The 21174-nt window shown below is 46.5% G+C and overlaps 2 protein-coding genes and 1 pseudogene across 2 annotated transcripts; 1 reads left to right on the plus strand and 2 right to left on the minus strand.

Annotated features, from left to right (window-relative positions):
* Positions 1 to 1182: 1182 nt before the first annotated feature.
* LOC112312003 (ribonuclease 7-like) lies at positions 1183 to 14982 on the minus strand (annotated as a pseudogene).
* Positions 10536 to 12123, plus strand: RNASE13 (ribonuclease A family member 13 (inactive)). Its single transcript, XM_024567428.3, is given in 3 exon segments — positions 10536 to 10616; positions 10619 to 10700; positions 11641 to 12123. Coding segments are annotated over 3 exon segments (630 nt in total). The 3' UTR covers positions 12108 to 12123.
* On the minus strand, positions 13862 to 21156 carry TPPP2 (tubulin polymerization promoting protein family member 2). Its single transcript, XM_024567731.3, has 4 exons — positions 21022 to 21156; positions 15243 to 15428; positions 14848 to 15001; positions 13862 to 14050 (listed from the first exon to the last, which is right to left on the minus strand). Exons 1-4 carry the CDS (start codon positions 21027 to 21029, stop codon positions 13862 to 13864), a joined length of 537 nt encoding a protein of 178 aa, XP_024423499.2. The 5' UTR covers positions 21030 to 21156.
* Positions 21157 to 21174: the final 18 nt, after the last annotated feature.

A 21174-nucleotide genomic window follows, 5' to 3' on the forward strand; every position in this document is an offset into this window, starting at 1 on the left:
TCTTTTCTTTCCCCCTTTTTTTTGATCATCCCTTCCCCACTTTCTCTCCTTATCATCTCAATCCACCCAGCCCACCTAACAGGACTCTGCCTGCAGTCTTGTCCTCTAGCCGACTCATGAACATTGTACCAGCAGAAGAAAGCCCTCAAGGAGAACTGAGTGCAGTATTTGTCTTGGTCTGCGTGTTCTCCAAAGGTGGGTATGACTGGACAGGGATACTTCTATTACTACTACCATGGCTACTACTAGTTATTATTGTTGAATGCCTAGCAGAGCCTAAGGCTGACTAAGGCTTTCTAAATATCATTTTTAAGTCCCCAGGAATCCTGTTGAGTAGGTGGTATTACTCCCATTTTGCTATGTGGAAACATAGTTGCAGACAGGTTCAGTAGTTGGCTGGAGGTCACATAGCCATGACTCTCTGAGCCCAAATTGACACCCAGTTCTATCTGGCTCCAAAGCTTCCTCTAACTCTGGTAAGAAGCAAAGGGGCACTAGAATTGTTAGGAGACTTCCCAGCTGGGTGCTGAAGGAGGGCAGATACAGGCTTGGTGCCATTTGTATGGGATTGAGATAAAGGGAGAGAGAGGGGGTGGTAAGGGTCAGAGCTGCAGGCAATGTGGGAGAAGCTATCAGGTCCAGGCAACATAAAGCCATAGCTTCTTCATCTCTGCTCAGCAGGGAGGGAGAAATGGTATCTGCAGCCTAGGGGGACAGGGAGGTGGCGTTTCTACATCTCAACCCCCAACTGTCCAGGCTGAGTGCCACAGTGGAGAGCCAGGGAGGCACTGAAGCAGGAGAGATGATTATCAGGAGGAAGGAAGCTCTCACAGCTCCAATCAGCCTGTTTGTGACAAGTAGGCTCTGGGCCACGGAAGTCCCTCGAGGTCAAGGAAAATGAGACCTGAAGCAGAAGGCTGAAGCTGGGATACTCCCCTTGCTGTATGCCTTCAGGCCGAGGGGATCTAGCCAGAGACAGGCCCAGGGCCCAGGTTGGAAAAGCAGTGGGTTGGAGAAGGGGGAGGAGCTAGAGAGGCAGAGAGAGAAATAATGAAGATCCCTGGAGCACCTCATAAACAGTCTCTTGGCTAGAGAAGTAATGACCTTTATTGAAGTCAATTCAGAGTAGCTGGCTCTTCAGAGCTCTCAGGGTACATTTCTTCATGGGTGAATGCTTCTCTAGTTCTCCTCTTGTCCTTGCAGTGGTCTCACTCCTATTTTTTTGCCCAATGGTAAAGTAGAAAGTGAGCTGTCTGTAGAGGGAGGAGCCTTAGGTTCAAGTCCAGGTGCTGCTATTAACCAATTTCACAGCTCTTTAATTAAGATGTCTGAAATCTCAGTTTCCTCATCCTTAAAGAAGGCAAGTCATCAAGTCTATCTTACAAAGGTCTCATGTGGCTATACCATGAAAAGTATGAAATGCTATGAAGTGGTACTTCTTTGCACAGAGGCCACCTCACTGCCACATCAGACCTAGGCAAGATTTCTAGCTCTGTCCATCAACCCCATACACACCTCTTACATCAATTTCCTCCTGTTGTCATGCTGCCATGATAACATGGGGCAGGGGAAAGATGAACAAGGCATGGACCAGGGAACCCCCATCCCTGAGTTTGCTTAGCCCCTCTTAGGTATAAGTTCCTAGGAAAACAGCAACAAAAAGTAAAAGACTATCTCTCTGGAGCTTAGCCCATCAAGGCATAGACCTCAGCTGTCCCTCAGCTTCTCAGAAAAGCCTGAGCTAGTGTAGCTCAGTGGATTGAGCATGAGCCTGTAAACCAAAGAGTTGCTGGTTTTATTTCCAGTCAAGACACATGCCTGGGTTGCAGGCCAGGTCCCCAGTAGGGGATGTGAAAGAGGCAATACACATTGATGTTTCTATCCCTCTCGCTTTCCCTTCCTCCCTTCCCTCTTTCTAAAAGTAATTAAGTAAAATCTTAAAAAAAGCCCTGAGCCCTGAGATAGGAAGGGCTCCAAGAAACAAAGGGAAGGGCATGGGCATGGGAGGAGGAGGAGGAGCACACAAAGGCCTGGAGTGGAAATTAAAGACCAGTCCAAGAGTGAGGAAGGCTGGAAACCTAAAGGACTTTGTCCAAGTGCATGGGAACCAGATGGAATTTCCGGAGTCCCCTTGGTGGGGAGGGTCACAGGCTATAGAGCATGCAGTTTCTTCTCTTCCCTGAGGTGAGCTCACACTTGGTCAGAGACACAGGCCCTTTGCTCTGGTGGCAATTTTTAACGGCCATTCTTGCAGGCTGTGATAGGGGTCTGACAGGCGGTGGCCACACTGGAGGAGGATTCATAGGAGGATTCATGCAGGAAGGTGTTGAGGCCTTTGCAGTGTTTTGTGTGCTTGTCGATGTTGCCCATCGGCCTTTTGCATTCCTGGGGGCTGGGCTGCACCTCCTGAGTGTCAAACCACTGAGCTGTGGTCATGTTTGTGCTTGGCACTGACTGGGACCTCAGCCATCCACAGCCCCAGCAGCAGGAGCAGCAGTAGAGGGCAGAATCCTGCTTTGGATGGTGACATCTCTCTTGGGGGAACAGTCAGAATGGAGGCACTGGGGACAGAGAACAGGTGGTATGTAAGTGAGAAATGAGCCTCCCTACAGGGAGGTAATCAACATCTCCCTCCCCTTCCTCACCCTGGGTCTCATCCCTCCCTCCCTGTTGTGCCACACCTACTGTGACCCCTGCCCTTAACCCTATGCACCCATCTCCCACCCCTTGTATCCCTATCTTTCTTCTTTCTGCCCTTTTTGCCTCACACTTTGTTCTATTTCCTCTCTCTCAAGTCCCATCCTTTTTGTGCCCCTATGTTCCTATCCCTTTTTCTGTATCTCATCCCCTCCATTACCCTGTCCCCATCTCCTCTGTATCCCCATTTTGTGTCTCCACCCCTGCCATCACTTTTTTCTTTCCCCGGTGTGTGTTCCCATCCCCTCCACATTGAGTCCCTCCTTGTCCATCTTATTTCTCACTGGAGTGTACTCTCATCTTGTCAGAACCCATCCCTTCTCTATTCAGTCTCCTCACCCATATCCCATTGCCGGTCTCACCTCTTCACTGGGTCTTCTAGCTGCTGCTGCCACCACTGCTCCCGCTCAGTGGACTGAGGATGCACCTCCCACTGTTGGGCCTCAGCTCTCTGAAGACCTCTTCTCACCACCTGACTCCTTAAGAGCTGGCCTAGGCTATGGTGCTTCTGTTGTGGGGTGGGGGGTGCGGTGGGGGTCTGGGGAACTTTCCCAGATCAGGAAATGAATCAGGTGCATGCCTCTCCACCTACATGTGCCAAATAAGCTGATACCTATGGAGCTAATGTACCTGCTTAAACTTGTTTGGCAATGAGGAAACTTAAATCCTCACACTCAGACTACATTTGGCCCCTGGCCACATGATTTTAATGACTCTAATAAAGCACCTGACCCAGGTGTCAACCCAAAATGAATTTCAGGGAGAGTTGTCATTTAGCTCCTCCTATATACACCTCTGATTCATAATTTGGGAACAACCAATCACTGTGGTGATAAGAATTGCTTTTTTTATGCTCAGCATCACTAGCCATCAGAGAGATGCAAATTAAAACCACAATGAGATATCACTTCACACCCATGAGAATGGCCATAATAAACAAATAAACGAACAAGTGTTGGAGAGGATGTGGAGAAAAGGGAACCCTAGTGCACTGTTGGTGGGAATGCAGACTGGTGCAGCCTCTGTGGAAAACAGTATGGAGTTTCCTCAGAAAACTAAAAATGGAACTGCCCTTTGACCCAGTAATTACACTGCTGGGATTATATCCTAAGAACCCTGAAACACCAATCTAAAAGAACCTATGTACCCCAATGTTCACAGCAGCACAATTTACAATAGCCAAGTACTGGAAACAACCTAAGTCCCCACCAGTACATCAGTGGATCAAAAAACTGGTACATGTAAACAATGGAATACTACGCAGCAGAGAGAAAGAAGGAGCTCATACCCTTTGCGACAGCATGGATGGAACTGGACAGCATTATGCTAAGTGAAATAAGCCAGGTGGTGAGGGACAAATATCATATGATCTCACATTTAACTGGAACATAATCAACAAAATAAAAAAGCAAGCAAAATATAACCAGAGACACTGAAAGTAAGAACAATCTGACAATAACCAGAGGGGAGGTGGGAGAGGATAATGGGGGAAGGGTTTTCAGGAACTACCATAAAAGACACATGGACAAAACCAAGGAGGAGGGTGGAAACTAGGGAGGGAGGGGGGTTGGCTGGGGTAGGGGGGAGCAGTGGGGGATAAATGCAGACAACTGTAATTGAACAACAATAAAATAATTTTTAAAAAATTTGCTTTTTTTTTTCTGACCTGAGATACAGCTAGAATAGCCCCAAAATCAGCTTTGTATGGTTTCCTGTCATCAGGATTTGCTGCTTATCTTTTGGAGGAGATGAAGACAACAGGGAAGTGGGTGAATTGTTAGGATGCCCAGCACCATCCCAACTCAGCGATGCCACAATGACTTACTCCTCTGGGTCCCTCACTTCCAGGTGGTAAGCAAGGCCACCTGGCTTTACCTGAAGAAGGCACCCAACGCCTCTCACCTTTCACCCTTCCTCTCCATACTTTATTAAAATTTCTAAAGCTAAAACATTATATAACTTGAAAATGCTGTTGGTGGAGGTGCCTTAGGCCTTCCTTTACCTTTTATGTCCTGTTCCTGGTGGTAGTGACATCTGTGTGGAAAACTTGGGTCACTGCTGCTCTAGGGGCTCTTGGGAGCTTGGCATAAAGCACTCAGCATAACCAGACCCTGAGGCAGAGAAGTATTGCTCTGCAAGTTTGGGAGGCCTGGAAAACTGAGATGAACGGTGTTTGTGCTTTCAGGATTCACCTGTAAGTAGTGGGTGATCGCAGAATACTGAGTTCAGGTTCATGCATGTGGTCAACAAAATTTTATTCAGCCCCTATTATGTGCCCAAGGTGCTTGGAATATGTTAGTGAGCAAAAGAGACAAAAATCCCCACCTCTGTGGAGCTTACATTCCATTGAGGGAAAGACAGTAAAAATATATATTGAACTTTGCTCAAAGTGATCACTGCTAAGGAAAAAAGAACAGGATGGAAGTTGGCAGACAGTGATTTTTAAATAGGGTTACTGAAGTAGGTGATTCTGGGACAAAGACTTGAAGGTACTAGAGTGAACTTGGGCTCACCTGGGGAACAACGCTTCAAGTAAAGAGAACAGCACTGCAAAGGCCCTAAAGCCTGGCGTATGCCTGGTGGAACAGTCAGGTCCAGTGTGGCTGGAGCAGGAGAATGAATGGCATCAGAGAGGGCCAGAGGCCAAATCATGGCAAACCTTAGAGAAGGTTAGGACTGAGACTTCTGCTCTGGGCACAGTGAGGAGCTCTGGGAGAGTTCTAAGCAGAGGAGTAAAAGACCTATTTGTTTAAAGATCCTCTGGCTGTTGTGTGGACTGTAACCATGGAGAGGCCATGTAAACTACCTGGATCATAAAGTTTGTGTTCTGGTCCAGAAGTTAGGATTTGGGCGTTTGTTTCTAGGCCAGAGGGGATATCATTATAGAAGATGGAGAGTGCAGCTGCGGGCAGGATGATCTTGAGAAGAAAATGTGGTGCTAGAGATGGGGAAGCACCACTAGATGGCAACAGAGAACCAGGAGCAAGTTCACACAGGCCTCTGGCCCCTCTGGTTCACCCTCAGTGAGGCCTTGGGGACAGCTTTTCACTGCTTTGTTAAGGTGTCTGAATCTCTGCAGTTTGAACTTTTGGGTAGAGAATTATGCCTCTGTTGCTGTAGAAATTCAAATGTGTGGAGATAAAAATCCATGGTTTAAAGCAGACTGTGGATAGAATGCAGATCAGCACAGGCCAGTGCAGCCCTGGGCTGCAGGCTGGCGTTATAGGAGTGGGTGGGAGACCAAGTGCTCATTTGAATTCCTTGCTGAGACTCCTTCTTGCTGCTCATTATTCTAGAGTGAGATGTTTCCAAACTACGACTTGCACTGCCCTCTTCGCTTGTGTTTTCCTGTCATTATAATTAATCTAGTTTGCTCTTCAACTCCATTATGCTAGATTCTCCAGAAGGCTGTCTTAGAGCTATGTGAGAGTAAAGTAAACACAGCCCTACCGTGTCAGGTCAAAGGGAAGAGAGAGTAAAGGTTTAGGTTTGTGCAAGAAATTTGAGGAGTTGAACCTACCATCTTCACAATTCAAGCCAAAACCATTACCTTACTTCAATTATTTGGATAAGGCAGGTGATTTTATTTATTTGCCTAAACTATCCAGCTTCCAAGATCAGCTCCACTTTGTACTTGGTAAGATAATTTTGTCATTTTTCCTTCACTTTATGTATGTGGCAAGAGGAAAAGGTGGAGGTTGTAGGGAGACAAGGTTAGGAAGAACAAAGTAAGTCAGGCATCATGCCAAGGGCTGGCCAGCGAGTCTGGCAGGAGGAGGAAATTGAGAGGACAAAATGGTGGGAGAGAAGATGGGAGGGAAGAAAGCCCCTCACACGAGCAGCCTATGTCCAGGGACATGAGGTAGCTAGCTCCCCAGCCTCCTCATTTGATCACCACAGTCACTGCTCTTGGCCCAATTTCTCCTCAGGCTGCTGGTGCATGGGCGCATGCGCGCTTAAAGTCACCAGGGTGGGTGTTGTGAAAACCCCAGCAGTGCCAGGTGGACCTCTGCCTGTCTTCCACAGAGGACAACAGCTGCTGCTTCCTCTAGCCTGCACTGAGAGTTGGTGAGGGGGGCTGGGAGAGAGGAGGGCTGGGCCTGGATAGGTGCCCTCCCTTCAGAGCCCAGCCTGTCTCCTTCTGGAGTTCTACACAGCCTCTGGATACCCATGGAAAGCCCATGAGAGTTTTCCTCTAAGCAGGAGCAGATCTGAGTTCTGTTATCCCAATTTTGTTGCTCCTAGGGTAAAATAAAGGTAATGGGCTAATTTCTGTAAATGGGTAAAGTGAAACAAACAGCAAGTTGGGGTCAGATGTGGAACTTGCTTTGGGTCTTTGAATTCTCATGACCTTTTCTGGAACAGCTGTGGGTCTGGAGGAGGCAGAACTGACAGGAGGTTGGAATCCTTGGCTTCCAGGCCAGTGTGTTTAGTCAAGCTAGGATGTAAGAGAGGGGAACCTGACCTGGGCTTGAGACCTCTCTCATGAGAGGCCATTGTCAGCTCCCCATTTACAGAATAAAATATAAATTCCTTAGCCCAATATTCAAGGTCTGCTACAATTTGACAAATCCGTCTTTCCAACTTTATCTCTGACTTTTCTTCTACTGAGTGCCTCAACCCTAGCCAGGCTGGTTTTCTCTCTTTTTTTAAATATACCTTTCATAATTCTCTTTATCTCTACTTAACTGTTCCTTGAGATCTGTCCCCAAGTTTCCAGGATAACCCTCCAAAAGTTGCTTTGATTCTCCCAATTCAGAGATATCTTTCTCATTTCTAAATCCCTACACTTACTATCTTTAAGACTTACAATTTTCTGCCTTGAATTGTTGGTTATTTCTTCATTTGGACTTTTTATTTTCCTCCAATTTAGACTGTCAATTCCCAGAAAACAAGGACCATGTGTTACATTTCTTTTGTACCTCCCACAGGACTTAGTATAATGCCTTGCAGATAAGTGACCTTAACTGATTCAGCTTCTGGGTTAGAAGGCGAAGACTTCACTCTGCCCCTGAGTGATCCCAGTCCCAGATGGGATCACGACCAATCCATAGCATTGGTTAGCAGACTGAGGAACTGACAATGCAGCTCCTAGACATGAACCCTGAGGTTGACTTGCAGCTATGACAAGAAGTTGAGATGACTGAAACAATCCTGTGGGTTCGAGGACAACCCAGGAACTGTCCATGACACAGTACGCTGTTTGAGCAATTTTAGTTGGACAGGGCTAAAAGGGATACCACTAAGACTGAGGGAGCTCACTCTGCAAAAAGTCTTGGGGGTTCCCCTCAATCATAGGCAATCATCCCTGCACCTGCCACTCTAGCCAGCTGTTCTAGAAATGCTTACCCTTGGGGAGGTGGGGAGAGAGAGAATGTGTAGTTGGGTACATGCATAGGGTCACCTTTACAAGAAAAATAACTCAAAATTATTTCAATGGTGAACTATCAGTACTCCTTTTGCTGGTGAAAAAACTAATACCATTTCAAGCAAAATCTAACAAATAAGTCTGCACTTGTTAGGAAATCTGATTCTCTCATTGGGCCAGCATTCTCAATCTCAGCACTATTTACATTTCAGTTTGGATGATTCTCTCTTGTGGGAACTGTCTTGTGCAATATTGGATGTTGAGCAGCATCCTTGGCCTCTACCCACTAGATGCCAGTAGCACCTCCCAATTGTGACAACCCAAAATGTCTCTGATACGACCAAGTAGTTTCCTGTTGAGAACCACCGAACTAGACTTGTGACTTTGAGCCAGCTGCTGAACATCTCTAAAACTTAGTTTCTTCATCTCTAGGATAATTCTTGTGTATGTAAAGTCCAGTGTAATGGGGCAACAATTCCACAAATCTCAGACTTAGGGAGCAGACGAGACTATGACAAGGGTGTCAGAATGGAAGAAGCGATCCTATGGCTCAATCCTCTAGGATAGGATTTTAAAGACCAGACCACTGGGATGGCAGTTTGAAAACCAAAGGCCCATCACATACTCAGTGCTTTTCCTGGCTCTGTGGCTCATGCCTTTGTAACATATACTCATATGTGTGTCTTTCCTTTTGAATTGTAAACTTAATTTGGACTGGATCTAATTGACCTTTATATTTTCCCCTAACTTTGTCACAGTGCGTTTCATATGATATTTTACAATTATTTAAAAAATATTTTGGAGTAATCAACATGGGACACAGCTAACAATAGAAAGCTTTGTGAAGATGAATTTTAAGTCAGGTGTTCCATGGAGCCCTAGATTGGCAGAGAGGGGAAGGCGGCAGGTCACTTGGCCCATTTGGGGAATGAAAGAGACTTTGCAGATATTCAGTGAGTTGGGGGAAAATGTGAGTTGGTGTGGAACCTAGGAGACCATCCCCAGTTATCCATTTAAATATTGTTTAATTGTTAAAAGGCACTTTCATGCAGACCATCTCATTCTATTCTTATAGCCTCAAGAGATAAGGAAGGCATTAATACCTTTTTATACAAGAGGAAATAGAAACTCAGTAGGTTATCTAATATCAAGTCCTGAACTCTTTCCTCTGCAGTGTGCTGTTCCATTTGTCTAATTGTGTGTGCAGAGGTGAGTGGTGGTGGGTGGGTAGTGTATGAAGAAAGACGAAGTTGCATCTTGAACAAATAGAGAAGAGATGGCATGCCTTGATATGGGGACCACAAAGTATAGTAAGCTTCCTCAAACACAGACTTGATTCAGCCAGATGCCAGTACCTTCATGCATGGGCTCCCAATCAGTGTTGGCTTGTACACCAGCCTGACACAGGACACAGATGGGCCACTTGCCTGAGTGGGCTTTACCCTCACTTGCTTGGCTGTGCACACTTCTGTGGAGATGTCTTCCAAATAGAAGCTTCTTATACAGGATTTCTGGGATGTGTCTTCCTATGAGCCAGCTCAGTGGAATTCATGGGGGCAAGCGCAGGAGGAGGAGATAACATGAGCAAGGACATGGAGGTGGAGTGGGACACCCTGGGGGAAGCAGGAAGGCATGGAGATGCAGTTGGAGACATGGCAAGGGCAAGGGCATGGTCAAGCTTATGTCCTATGAGGGGTAGAGCCTTACCAGAGTTGCAATGTGTATGATGTCCAGGAGATGCAAGAGACCCAGCAGGGGAAGAAATAGGAATGGAAGAGATGGGTTTAGGAAAAGTTTAGATAAGATTTCCAGGGCTTCATGACTGATGGACTCATGGTCATTCTGAATGCTCAACATGTGCCAGACCCTGGGCTAAGAGCTCTTGATATACATCTTAATGAATCCTAATATTGCCACAAGGTATAAAATATCATCCTCATTAACAGATAAAGAAACTGAAGTTTACAGTGTTTTAGTAAACTTAGATTGATGGTGCACAGCCTGTAAACAACAGAGCAGGATTCAATTTCTGGTCTGCTTTACTCAAAAGTCTCCCCACAAGTGCAGTTAGGGAGAAGAAGGGGTCTAGGACCAGTCTCATATTTCTTGTACAGGTAACTGAGGAAGCTGAGATAGACAAGGAGTAGAAGCAAGTTGTGGAAAGGGGTTCAGTTTTGTATTCTCATTTGTGCTGTCAGGAAGAGCAAGTTAGGGGGGCTATGAATGAGGAACGCCAGTATGTCTCTCTGTACCTCCTGCTGAACTACACATTGGCCTTGGAGCACTCAAGTTTCTGTGGTCTGACTCACTGCTATCCTGAGAGGAAGCCCAAGACCTGGCTCATATTCTGCAGGGAGACCAGGCTGAGGGGCCTGTGGAAGTCAAGGGCTGTGGCTGGCAGGCTCTTTGCTTCTGATGAAGGGGCAGGTGTCGATGAAAAGGGGAGTTAGGAGCCCATCCCTTTGCTAACATGACAAACAATAGCAGGAATCTGATCTGCTGGGCTCACGTGGCCCACACTGCCTCAGTCCAAGCTATGCTGTCTAATCCAACCTACTGACAAGTTTGAGACTTCAGGGTCAGCAAGCAAAAATTTCCACATGTGCCCTGACTCCAAAAGGGCCTGAGGTTATCGGTGAGGGAGTGGTGTGATTGTGTCACTGTAATTGTTGTAAGGTTAATGATGGGGACTGTGGGGGGTCCACACAGATGTCTTTCATTCTCAGTGCATCATTCTGGTGGTTGGCTCTTGCATCTGTGTAGGCTCCTGTGCATGGGATGAGGCAAACACTCTGTTCTCTAAGGGTCGGGAATAAGGAGCCCTTTGTTCCCCAGAAACATGAAACTACTTCTTACCTTCCACAGGAGCAGGACTTATGGACATCAAAGAATGCCCAAGAACTTAGAGACTTCTGGCAAAGAGGTTGGAACTAAGTGTTCCTGTGACACCAGAAAGGAGGAAACTAGATTGTAATGTCTCTTTCCTCCCACCCATCCAACCCCCTGAGCACAGGGGCTTCTAAAACTCAGGGGACATTCCATCCTCCCAGACTGGTCTTTATTCAGAAACCTTTCCAGCCCCTTCTTACCTTTGGGCTGACCTTGGCCTCAGGTGAGAAGAAACCCTGCCTGCTGCCCTGCTCATCTTCCAGCTCCTTTCCTTCCTCCAGAGCAATCAGAGAGTTGTAGCTCAGCCTGTGCCTTCTACTGCCTCTGCATGTTTTTTACCAGAGGGCCCAGGGATAATCAAGAAGAGTTGCTCACCCAGGGACCAGTTGGATCTCTTATTCTGTAAGTGTTACAGCTCATGAACTGGGTAATGCTGAGACTGTAGGTGGACCTAGGGAAGCGGGGAATGGCTGAAGGTGGCTTACTAGCTGGGTGATGGTGGTTAAGTGTCTTCCCTCTTTGGGGCATGAGGTCTATGGCTGGATGATCTCTGAGGTACAGTCCGGCTCCTCAGGTGTAAGGGAAGGCACACAGGGAAGGTTGGGGGAATGCTGGAGGCTCAGGGAAGAGGTGGACAGCCACTCTAGGCCCACCTCTGTCTCCAGCCACCTTAACTCTACCAACAGGAAGAATGGCACCAGCTGTGGCCTGGCTTCTGTTCCTCCAGCTTGTTCTAGAGCCAACTTTGGTTGTGGACATCAGTCTGCAGTTTGCCATCAAGGACTTCCACGACTTACACATTGACTATCCCAGGGTTAACTACCCACCAGGTTTCCAGGGCTACTGTAATGGTCTGATGGCCTATGTGCGGGGTAGAAGGAAAAGCTTATATTGCCCAGAGAACCATTATGTGATACATGCCCCTGGGACAGAAATTCAGAAGTTCTGCAAGTATTGTGAGAACTTCTGTGAGAATTACAATGAATACTGTACACTCACCCAGGACTCCTTCCCCCTCACAATCTGCTCTTTGGTTACCAAGCAGCCACCCACCAGCTGCCGCTACAATGGCACCCTGACCAACCAAAGGCTCTACCTGCTCTGTTCCCGGAAGTATGATGCTGAACCAATAGGTATCATTGGCATCTACTAGGGAAAGGAGGTTTCTATTGAGAACCACCCCCTACTGCCTACTACAGAGCAGCCTGTCCTCATTTCCAAAACTCTGATCCCTATTACAAAGCTTCCTCCCTGGTTTTGAAGGTAGGCAGGGCTCCCTCCCAAGAGACCAGGGAGGTAAGAAAAAACGTCGACAGCTTTGATCACATTGCAAAGTCAAAACTGTCTTCTAGGCTCTTTCTAACTTGTTTACCTTCCCCCTCCCCCACCATCTTCCCTTTCCCACAGACAGTTCTTCCCACCCAAGAAGCTGACTGTATCCAGTTGGCAGTGACTGTGCATCCACTGGGCCAGATACTGAATCCTGGATGGAGGCCCGGGGCCTCAGCTCACACCATGGCAACAGGCACCCAGTTCAATGTTTCAACTCCCCATCCTCAACACCTTTCTCTTTTCAATCTTTCTCATTTCCCTATGATTCCCTCCACTCACTCACCTACACGATAGCTATCTCTAGCAACAGGGACCTTCCTGAGACCTTTAGGTTCATTTTAGCTTCACTTCTCCAGAAACCCCTCAGTTCCCTGTCTGTTTCTTTCTATGAAATCATGTTCTTCACATAACATGTTCTTTCCTCCCTCCTTCCATCATGAAGCCCAGTGTCTCTTCCTCACCTTCCCAGCCTCCTTTAGTCACCCTGTCTTTTCCAACCTCTTTTTCACAATGCTCACCTTGGTTCCCTGAAGTTTCACATTACTTTCTCTGATCTGACCCCCTGGACATTCCTGCATCTTGTTCCTTCCTAGAGTTCCTCCTGACAATCCCCAAACTCTGGGATCTGCTGCTGACAAGACGGGTGAGGTGGGCCTGGCTGTAGTTGCAGAAGGTTTCAAGGCCACATCTGAGTTATGTAAGATGTAACCATTGGACGAAACTGAAGAGTACATGGAACCTCTCAGTACTATTTTTGCATCTTCCTGTAAATCTATAATCATTTAAAAATAAAACAATAAAAAACCCACATCGGACTCAGTTCTGATTTCATTCCTTTTTCCTTAGTGCACTAGAACTCCTACTGTCAAAGTCCTGGAGACCACTCACCTCTGGTCATCTTCCTGGGCAACCCTTAGCTGTATAGAATTGTCTGTTCCATGTGAACCATGATGGAGGTTCAGTGGGGTAATATTCACTTCCAGCTGAGTGTTGAAAGTGGATTCTCCCTTCCCCCAGTTCTAGAACAAACTTGTAATGAATCAGGCTACATAGATCCTTGGCCCACCCCATCTGGCTTCTATTTCCCCACAAAAAAACCCCTGGATTGCAACAGATGAGGAAGGTGGAGGGACAGGGGTCTGGTTTATGGTATCTGGGTAATCCTCCAACAAATCAGGAATTGCTATTCCCCTTTGGCAGGTGTGTCTACGTGGGGTGAATACCAGTAGTGTATTCACCCCACGTGAATAGCAAATAGCAAATACTTTTACCTCCACATCTGGTTCATTGCTTGTCTCCAAATATATTCCTCAGCCCTGATCAGCTGAGGAGAATACTAGCTTTTGACTTGGAGGCATCAGGCTAAGTAAGGCAAAAGATGGAGAGCTGGAAATACTGACCTCTTGGACTTTCTCTTCTCTCCTCTCTCTCTACACCCATGAGCCCATCTATACCTTACCCTGGTTGAAGACAGAGGCCCCTTAGCTGCTGCACACACTGATGTTTATTGTTCCCCAACTCCATGGTGTTAAAGATGCAGGGTCAATGGCTGGCAGGCTAAGATGAGGCTACTCCCTAGTTGCTAAACTTCTTATCGTAGGTGCCAGCACCCTTGTAGCCGCTCACATAGCCAGAGTTATCGGTCACATCTTCTCGTCCTGCGATGCCTTTGCCCTTGCCACTCTCATCAAAGCGCTCCTTGTGGGTACCAGTGTACTTGCTGGTGTCCGTCAGCCGGCTTACCCCGCCCACAGTTGTTGCTTTCTGCAAGCCAGAGGATGATGGGTCTGATCCCTCTCCTACCTCTTCCACAGTTTTACCCCTTTTCTAAAGATAGCCTTTGATTCTTGCTCTACCTGTGGCATGGTGCTGTTTTTTTCTGAGTCCAGATGTGGCTGTGGGCAGTAACTGTGGCAAGAACCATCCACCAATGAGGGAAGAGGAGTCTGGAGTATGGGAGTGAGTGGACTGTGTGTGGATTTTTCTGCTTCCAGAGGAGTTATTTTGACAAGGCTATGGCCAGGGGACTTCAGTCCCAGAGCCCAGATGCAAGGTTCCTCCTACTGGGTGGGTCCTATTTGAAACCTATTTGAAATCTACTTTTAAATCTATTTAAAAGTAGAAAGAACTTTTAGTAGAGAGGGGACAAATAAGGATCAGAGAGGGGTGAGAGGAAGAAAGTCAGATATCAGACCTTATATAAGAGCAAGAAGAAGACTGGGAATCATGTACCAAGTCCTCTGCACTCTGTGTCCACCAAGCCCTAGTTGCCTGGCTCAGATACTGGACACTTGAGAATGAGTGTAGATTTTGCTATGAGAATAGCTGTGGACCTTGGACAAGTCACTTCCTCTCTCTGGGCACAGATTCCTTGCCTCTGAAATGGCCAGATGGTCTCTGAAGTCTGTTCCAGTACCAAAAGTGCCCCAGAGGCATCCTGTAGTATCCCTACAGTACCTGTGTTGGCAGGCATTAGGGTCAGTGGAGGGTGGAAGTGGAGAAGGATCAGTAGAGATTTAGGGAAGTAGGGTCAAGTGTTAGGAATGAAGAATGTCACTCACAGTAACACCAGTGGTAGCTGGATCCTTGCCTTCTATGAGTTTATAAACATTCTCCAGGGCTTCATCTGGGTTCTTACTCTTGAACCGCTTCTGGCCCAGTTCCTTCATTGCTTCCTGGAACTGCTGAAATGTGATGGTTCGCGCATTCTTGGCCCTGGTTAGTCAGACAGAAATTCAGGAATTCTGAAATATGAACTCATTACCTACAAGGGCCAACCCTCCCCTTACTCAAACTTGGCCACTGAATGTCTTGAGGACAGAGTAAATAGACAGTTCCAGGTACCCAGTAAGTACTCAGTAGACCCATTACAAGTGCTCTATCACATAAACCCTTCCACATCTCACTATCTTGTTTGTTCTACTCACGATCCCTACTCCCATCTTTGGTTCCTTACTTGACTTTGCTGAACACGATGTCCACATCAGTGGAGGTGACTGTCTTGCCATCCATTACACCACAGTCTTTGCACAGCTTGGAGAAATTCTTGTTGTTCATTTCAGTGCCACTGCTTGATGATTCTCCGAAGACAGAAAACCGCTGGAATGTTTTTTCTGCTTCTGACGCCATGATAAACTGGAGGCTGGGGAGGATAGTAGAGGAGGAGACGGAGGGATGAGGGAGGAAAGGAAGGGAGAACTGAGGAGTAAAAAGTATGGGGGTTAAGATAAAATCTGAATCAGCAACAGGAAAAAAACCCTCCTCCCTGTTCCTCTCTCCCCTATTTCCACCTATTACTCCCAGCACTAGGGAAACCAGTGTGGATCCTACATTCTGAGAAATCACCACTTCCAACCATGTCCCCACTTTTGGTACCTGAGTGGCCAGATGGTGTCTGATCCTTCCCAGGCTTTGTATGTAAGTGCGTGCATATGTGGCAGTGAGGAGACAGATAGGGGAAGAGAGGGCAGCTTCTATGACCTCAGTAGATTTTATATGACATCACCTCCAGCCCCAGCTATAGCCCTAATCTTTGGGGGAGGGGTCTTTTGGTTTCCCTACCTTGCATGTTTCATTGAACAAATTGCCAACCTTCTGATCTCTCCAGGTGATCAAACTTTCCTCATCATCCCAACCCAACTTGACCTAGTCCTCTCGGTCCTGATCAAATTGCTTTATGGAAAACAAAATTGCTCTGACCCTCAACAAAGGCTGAAGAGGGCCTGGGGAAGGGGTTAATAAAAACAAGTCAGATAAGTCTGACATTGTTCTTCTTTTTGGTCTCCAGGCCCAGGTCAACATGGAAAATCTCATTGGCTTTAGCAGACCAGCCTCAACAGGAACTTTAAATGGTGTCGTTTTGGGGCTCAACATGGAAATGGTCTTGGAATGTAACAGATCTGGGTGGGCTGGGGTGAAAGAGGTCAGGGTAAGGGTGAGTCTCAGGCTCTGAAAACCTTTCGGGTAAGTTTCCTTGCAATCAAGGATATTCTTCAGGGGTTCCTCTATGGCCTTTTCTCTAGCTAGAAACCATATAGATGGACGAACTTCAGGAATCCTAACAAGAGCAACTAGGTTGGTGATTTCCTTCCCCTTCCTGTCTAGTTAGTCACCAATTCCTATAAGTGTTTTTTTCTTGTCTTACATATCTATTTCTTTCCATTCCTGTTACTCTCATGCATTAAAAATTTTTTTAAGTATGTTTTATTGATTATCCTATTATAGTTGTCCCATTTTCCCCCCTTTATTCCCCTGTGCCCTGAACACCCTCTCCCACCCACATTTCCCTCCCTTTAGTTCATGTCCATGGCTCATACATATAATTTCTTTGGCTTCTACATTTCCTATACTGTTCTTAACCTCCCCCTGTCTATTTTCTAACTACCATTTATGCTACTTATTCTCTGTACCTTTTCCCCTGCTCTCCCCCTCCCACTTCCCCACTGATAGCCCTCCACGTGATCTCCATTTCTGTGGTTCTGTTCCTGTTCTGGTGGTTTGCTTTGTTTTTGTTTTTGTTTTAGCTGTGGTTGTTAATAACTGTGAGTTTATTGTCATTTTACTGTTCATATTTTTTATCTTCTTTTTCTTAGATAAGTCCCTTTAACATTTCATATAATAAGGGCTTGGTGATGATGAACTCCTTTAACTTCACCTTATCTGGGAAGCACTTTATCTGCCCTTCCATTCTAAATGAAAGCTTTGCTGGAGAGAGTAATCTTGGATGTAGGTCCTTGCCTTTCATGACTTGGAATACTTCTTTCCATCCTCTTCTTGCCTGCAGGTTTCTTTTGAGAAATCAGCCTACAGTCTTATGGGAACTCCTTTGTAGGTAACTGTCTCCTTTCTTCTCTTGCTGCTTTTAAGATTCTCTTCTTATCTTTAATCGTGGCTAATGTAATTATGATGTGCCTTGGTGTGTTCCTCCTTGGGTCTCACTTCTTTGAGACTCTCTGAGCTTCCTAGACTTCCTGGAAATCTATTTCCTTTGCCAGATTGGGGAAGTTCTCCATTATTTGTTCAAATAAGTTTTCAATTTCTTGCTCTTCTTCTCCTTCTGGTACTCCTATAATTAGGATGTTGGAATGTTTAAAGATGTCCTGGAGGTTCCTAAGCCTCTCCTCATTTTTTTGAATTCTTGTTTCTTCATTCTGTTCTGGTTGAATGTTTCTTTCTTCCTTGTGGTCCACACCATTGATATGAGTCCCAGTTTCCTTCCCGTCACTGTTGGTTCCCTGTACATTTTCCTTTATTTCACTTTTCATAGCCTTCACTTTTTCATCTAATATGCGACCATATTCAACCAATTCTGTGAGCATCCTGATTACCAGTGTTTTGAACTGTGCATCCAATAGGTTGACTATCTCTTCGTCATTTAGTTATATTTTTTTCGAGAGCTTTGATCTGTTCTTTCATTTTTTTTTTTTTTTTGGTTTCAGCGCACCTGTTACGTAGTAAGGGGCGGAGCCTTAGGTATTCACTAGGGTAGGGCAACTCACATCCCTGTGTTATGATGCTGTATGTGGGGGAGGGGTCCAAGAGGGAACAATGCCGCTTGCTCTACCCTCTGCTGGTTTTCAGTCACTTCTCCCACTACCCACAAGCAAAATGGGCCCTTCTGGTGCTGATTCCCAGGTGGGTGGGCTTCTGTATGTTCTAAGACCCTGTGGGTCTCTCCAATGAACACTCCTGTGAGGCTGGGAAGTTTCTCCCGCTGCCGCCTCAACCCCCATAGGTGTTTTCAATCAGAGGTTTGAGGCTTTAGTTCCCCGCACTAAAACTCTGGGTTGTGTGGTCTGTCTCACTCCCCAATTGTTCCTCCCAGCTTATCTGCACACGAATGTGGGACTGCCCAGTCCGCAATCCTCTGCCTTGTCAGTTCCACCAGCAGCAGCCTTGCCCATGCTGGTCCTCCAGCTGCCGCCTTGCCGCAAGTCCTCTACACCGGGCTGCCCATCTCCGCCCCTCCTACCACTCTGGATGAATGTTTCTTCTTTAACTCCTTGGTTGTCCGGCTTCCATACAGTTCGATTTTCTGTCAATTCTGGTTGTTTTAAAATTTGTTGTTGTCCTTCTTTTGGTTGTGTGAGGAGGCACGGTCCTCCATCTTGGCCAGAAGTCTACTCTCACACTTCTTGAAGTCCTTGTCATCTCATCTAGTTGAGTACCCTGACTTCTTTTTTATTTTTATTTATTTTAAAATTGATTTTAGAGAGAGGAGGGGATAGAGGGGAAGAAAGGGTGAGGGGGGGAGAGAGAAACATAAATTTGTTTTTCCACTTATTTATTTATCCATTGGTTGATTTTTGTATGTGCTCTGACCAGGGATTGAACCCTAAACCTTGGTGTATCAGCAGGGCACTCTAACCAACTGAGCTACACGGCCATACTTTGTCTTCTAAATGATCACTTTCCTAGATTGAATGCTTTATCCCCACCCATCCCATAATCCATCACTATTACCCACCCCCCATCAGTTTAATTTTCACAAAACTATTTTTTATCCATTACTCCTGCTCAAGAACATTCTATGGAGCTTCAGTGCCAAACTTTTTTGCCTGTCAGTCAAGGACATTCACATTTATCCCCAATCTACCCTACCAAACATCACCCACCTCTCATCATCATTATTCTTCATCTGGCCTAATCACTATATGCTTGGGGGGGGGCACTATCTCATAGTGGAAAGAGCATATCTTTGGAGAGTGGAATGAAGCTGGGTGGGATCTAAGTCTTAGATATATCATTTACTAGTTGGTTGGCCTTGGGAAAATCACTAGGCATCTCTGAGCTTCAGTTTCCTCTTCCGTACAATAAGGACAGCAATATGTACCCTATGGTAGAGGGGGATAATATATGTGAAGCTTGCAAAAAGTAGCTATTATTTCATTCTTCAAAATAACATGTGAATTTCTGCCCTCAAACTTTCTCCCATGCTCCCTCCTTCTTGATTGAATGCCCCTCTCTCCTACCAAATATTCCATGGTCGCATTCCTCATAGGGTGCTTCACCCTAAGAACAAAACCCCTTTCTTCCTCAGTATTGTACAAAGGTCACCTCCTAACCTGGTGACCTATAGCCTCCTGGGGTGAGGATTTCTGAATTATTGCAAAGGCTCCCGGTATCTGTATGTACACAGATTTATTGACAATTGGATAAATAATATGTAGGCATTGCTATATATATAGATGCTGTGATGATCAGAATACTGTACAAACTTGAAAGTATTGCTGAATTCATGGTTTGTCTCCATTGGGGGATACTACACCCATCATGTGGGAATGGAAATCTCTGACCTCCCACTGAGAAGGATGGGAACCTCCTGCCATAGGACTTATTATTTAAACAATTAATCTTTTATTTTTAAAAAAACTTTTTCTATTTTTATACCTTCTCTCAACTATTCCATCATAGGCTTCTAGAGAGGGTATGACTAGACTTCACACTTTGAATTCCATCTACACTGTGACTTGCACAAAGTAGGTACTTAAAACTGTCACTTGGTTGATGTTCAGTTTGAAGCTGCTTCTGGCCCAAGAGAAGGAAGTTAGAGCAGTTATCCTTGTTGGGCCACTTACACCAAGGATGGGCTGGGACCTGCCCTGATAGAGGGGAACCCTACATTAGGGCAGAAGCAGCATCATTTTTGTCTGCAGCAGGCTGAGACCCCTAGGCCTAGGAAGTAAATGGCTCCCAGTGGAAATTTCCTACCTCCTGCCCCACCCTCCACATCCCTGCTAGGCCCCTTATCAGGTTCCCCCTGAGTCATCCCAACCCAGAGCCGAATTTAGATGCTGGAACCTCCAGGTTCTTCCCTCCCCCCACTCCAAGAGACTACTTTAGACACATAAAAGAAGGCAGCAAGCATAACTTCTCACTCTAGACTTTCTTTCTCCCCCAGTCTCAGGAGGGCTAATGAGATCTGTCCTGTCCTAGGCATCTTTGTGTATGATCCTAATTCCAGCAGGTTTTCCTAGTCCAGGAGAGCATTAATCTGGCACCAGAGGGGACAGGGGACTAGGTGGGGAGCCAGAGTGTCCAGCTTCTGTGCCAGTTTCTGGGAGCATAGTTCTTAACTGAGTGGAGGAAGGGAATAGAGGAAAACTTGGGTGCTTCAACTAGTGAGTGTAGGGGGGGTCCTTTAGATTTTGGGTTGTTGAAAGCTGGGTTTTATTCTGACCAGTTCTCCTCCTCTGGGTCACCTCCACCCTCTTGGCCCCTCTTTTTTTCCAATAAACCCTGCCAAGTGGGGATGAAAGGGGCATTGATTTTCCTTGGGTGGGAGGGGTGTTGTGGGTGGTGAGGGGCGGAGGTTGCCGGGGGTGGTTCCCAGGCAAGAGTGGGTAGGGCAGTTTGGGGGTCTTGGGACAGCAGTTTTTGCTGGTGTTGCAGTTGGCAGCTTCAGTTCCATTGGTTATTGTTCCCAACTGGCCTTGTGCCCAGCCCCCAAAATGGCAACTCAGGAACCAGGCTGAAAGAAAGGATGGGGTGGGGACCCTGGGAGGAGGGGAGCTAAGAGGGGGGCAGGTGGGGAGAAATTCAGTCAGGTTTCCTTTTTCCTAAGACAACTTCGAATTTCTTTAGCCACAAAACTATCTCATGCCGGGTGGCCTTCCTCTTAGGAGGCCAGGGAGGGTGCATCTAAGTGTGGGGAGGGCTGGGCGAGTGAGGAGTCTAGAACAGCAAACCCACGCAAACCCTGAAAGAGAAGCAGCAGGTCCCTGAGAAACCATCACCTGGGCATTGCGATTCAGCCAGAACGAGCTGGTCTCACCCTTCTTCGTTGCGCCGGACTAGGAAGGGTTAGCACGGAAGCCACAGGGTCTCTTGGGTCCTAGCCCTGGACACTGCGTCCTCCCCAAGCCCCTACTCCACCCGCACAGAGTTAA

Source organism: Desmodus rotundus, chromosome 7 (genome assembly GCF_022682495.2).
Source record: "Desmodus rotundus isolate HL8 chromosome 7, HLdesRot8A.1, whole genome shotgun sequence".
Lineage (NCBI taxonomy): Eukaryota > Metazoa > Chordata > Mammalia > Chiroptera > Phyllostomidae > Desmodus > Desmodus rotundus.

What these genes read in the sequence shown, in the direction of transcription:
- TPPP2 (XM_024567731.3), bottom strand. An exon ending in ATCGTGTTCAGCAAAGTCAA is followed by an intron (nt 15,002 to 15,242) that starts GTAAGGAACCAA and finishes CTGACTAACCAG; the next exon opens with GGCCAAGAATGCGCGAACCA. An exon ending in CAGCTACCACTGGTGTTACT is followed by an intron (nt 14,051 to 14,847) that starts GTGAGTGACATT and finishes TCTGGCTTGCAG; the next exon opens with AAAGCAACAACTGTGGGCGG.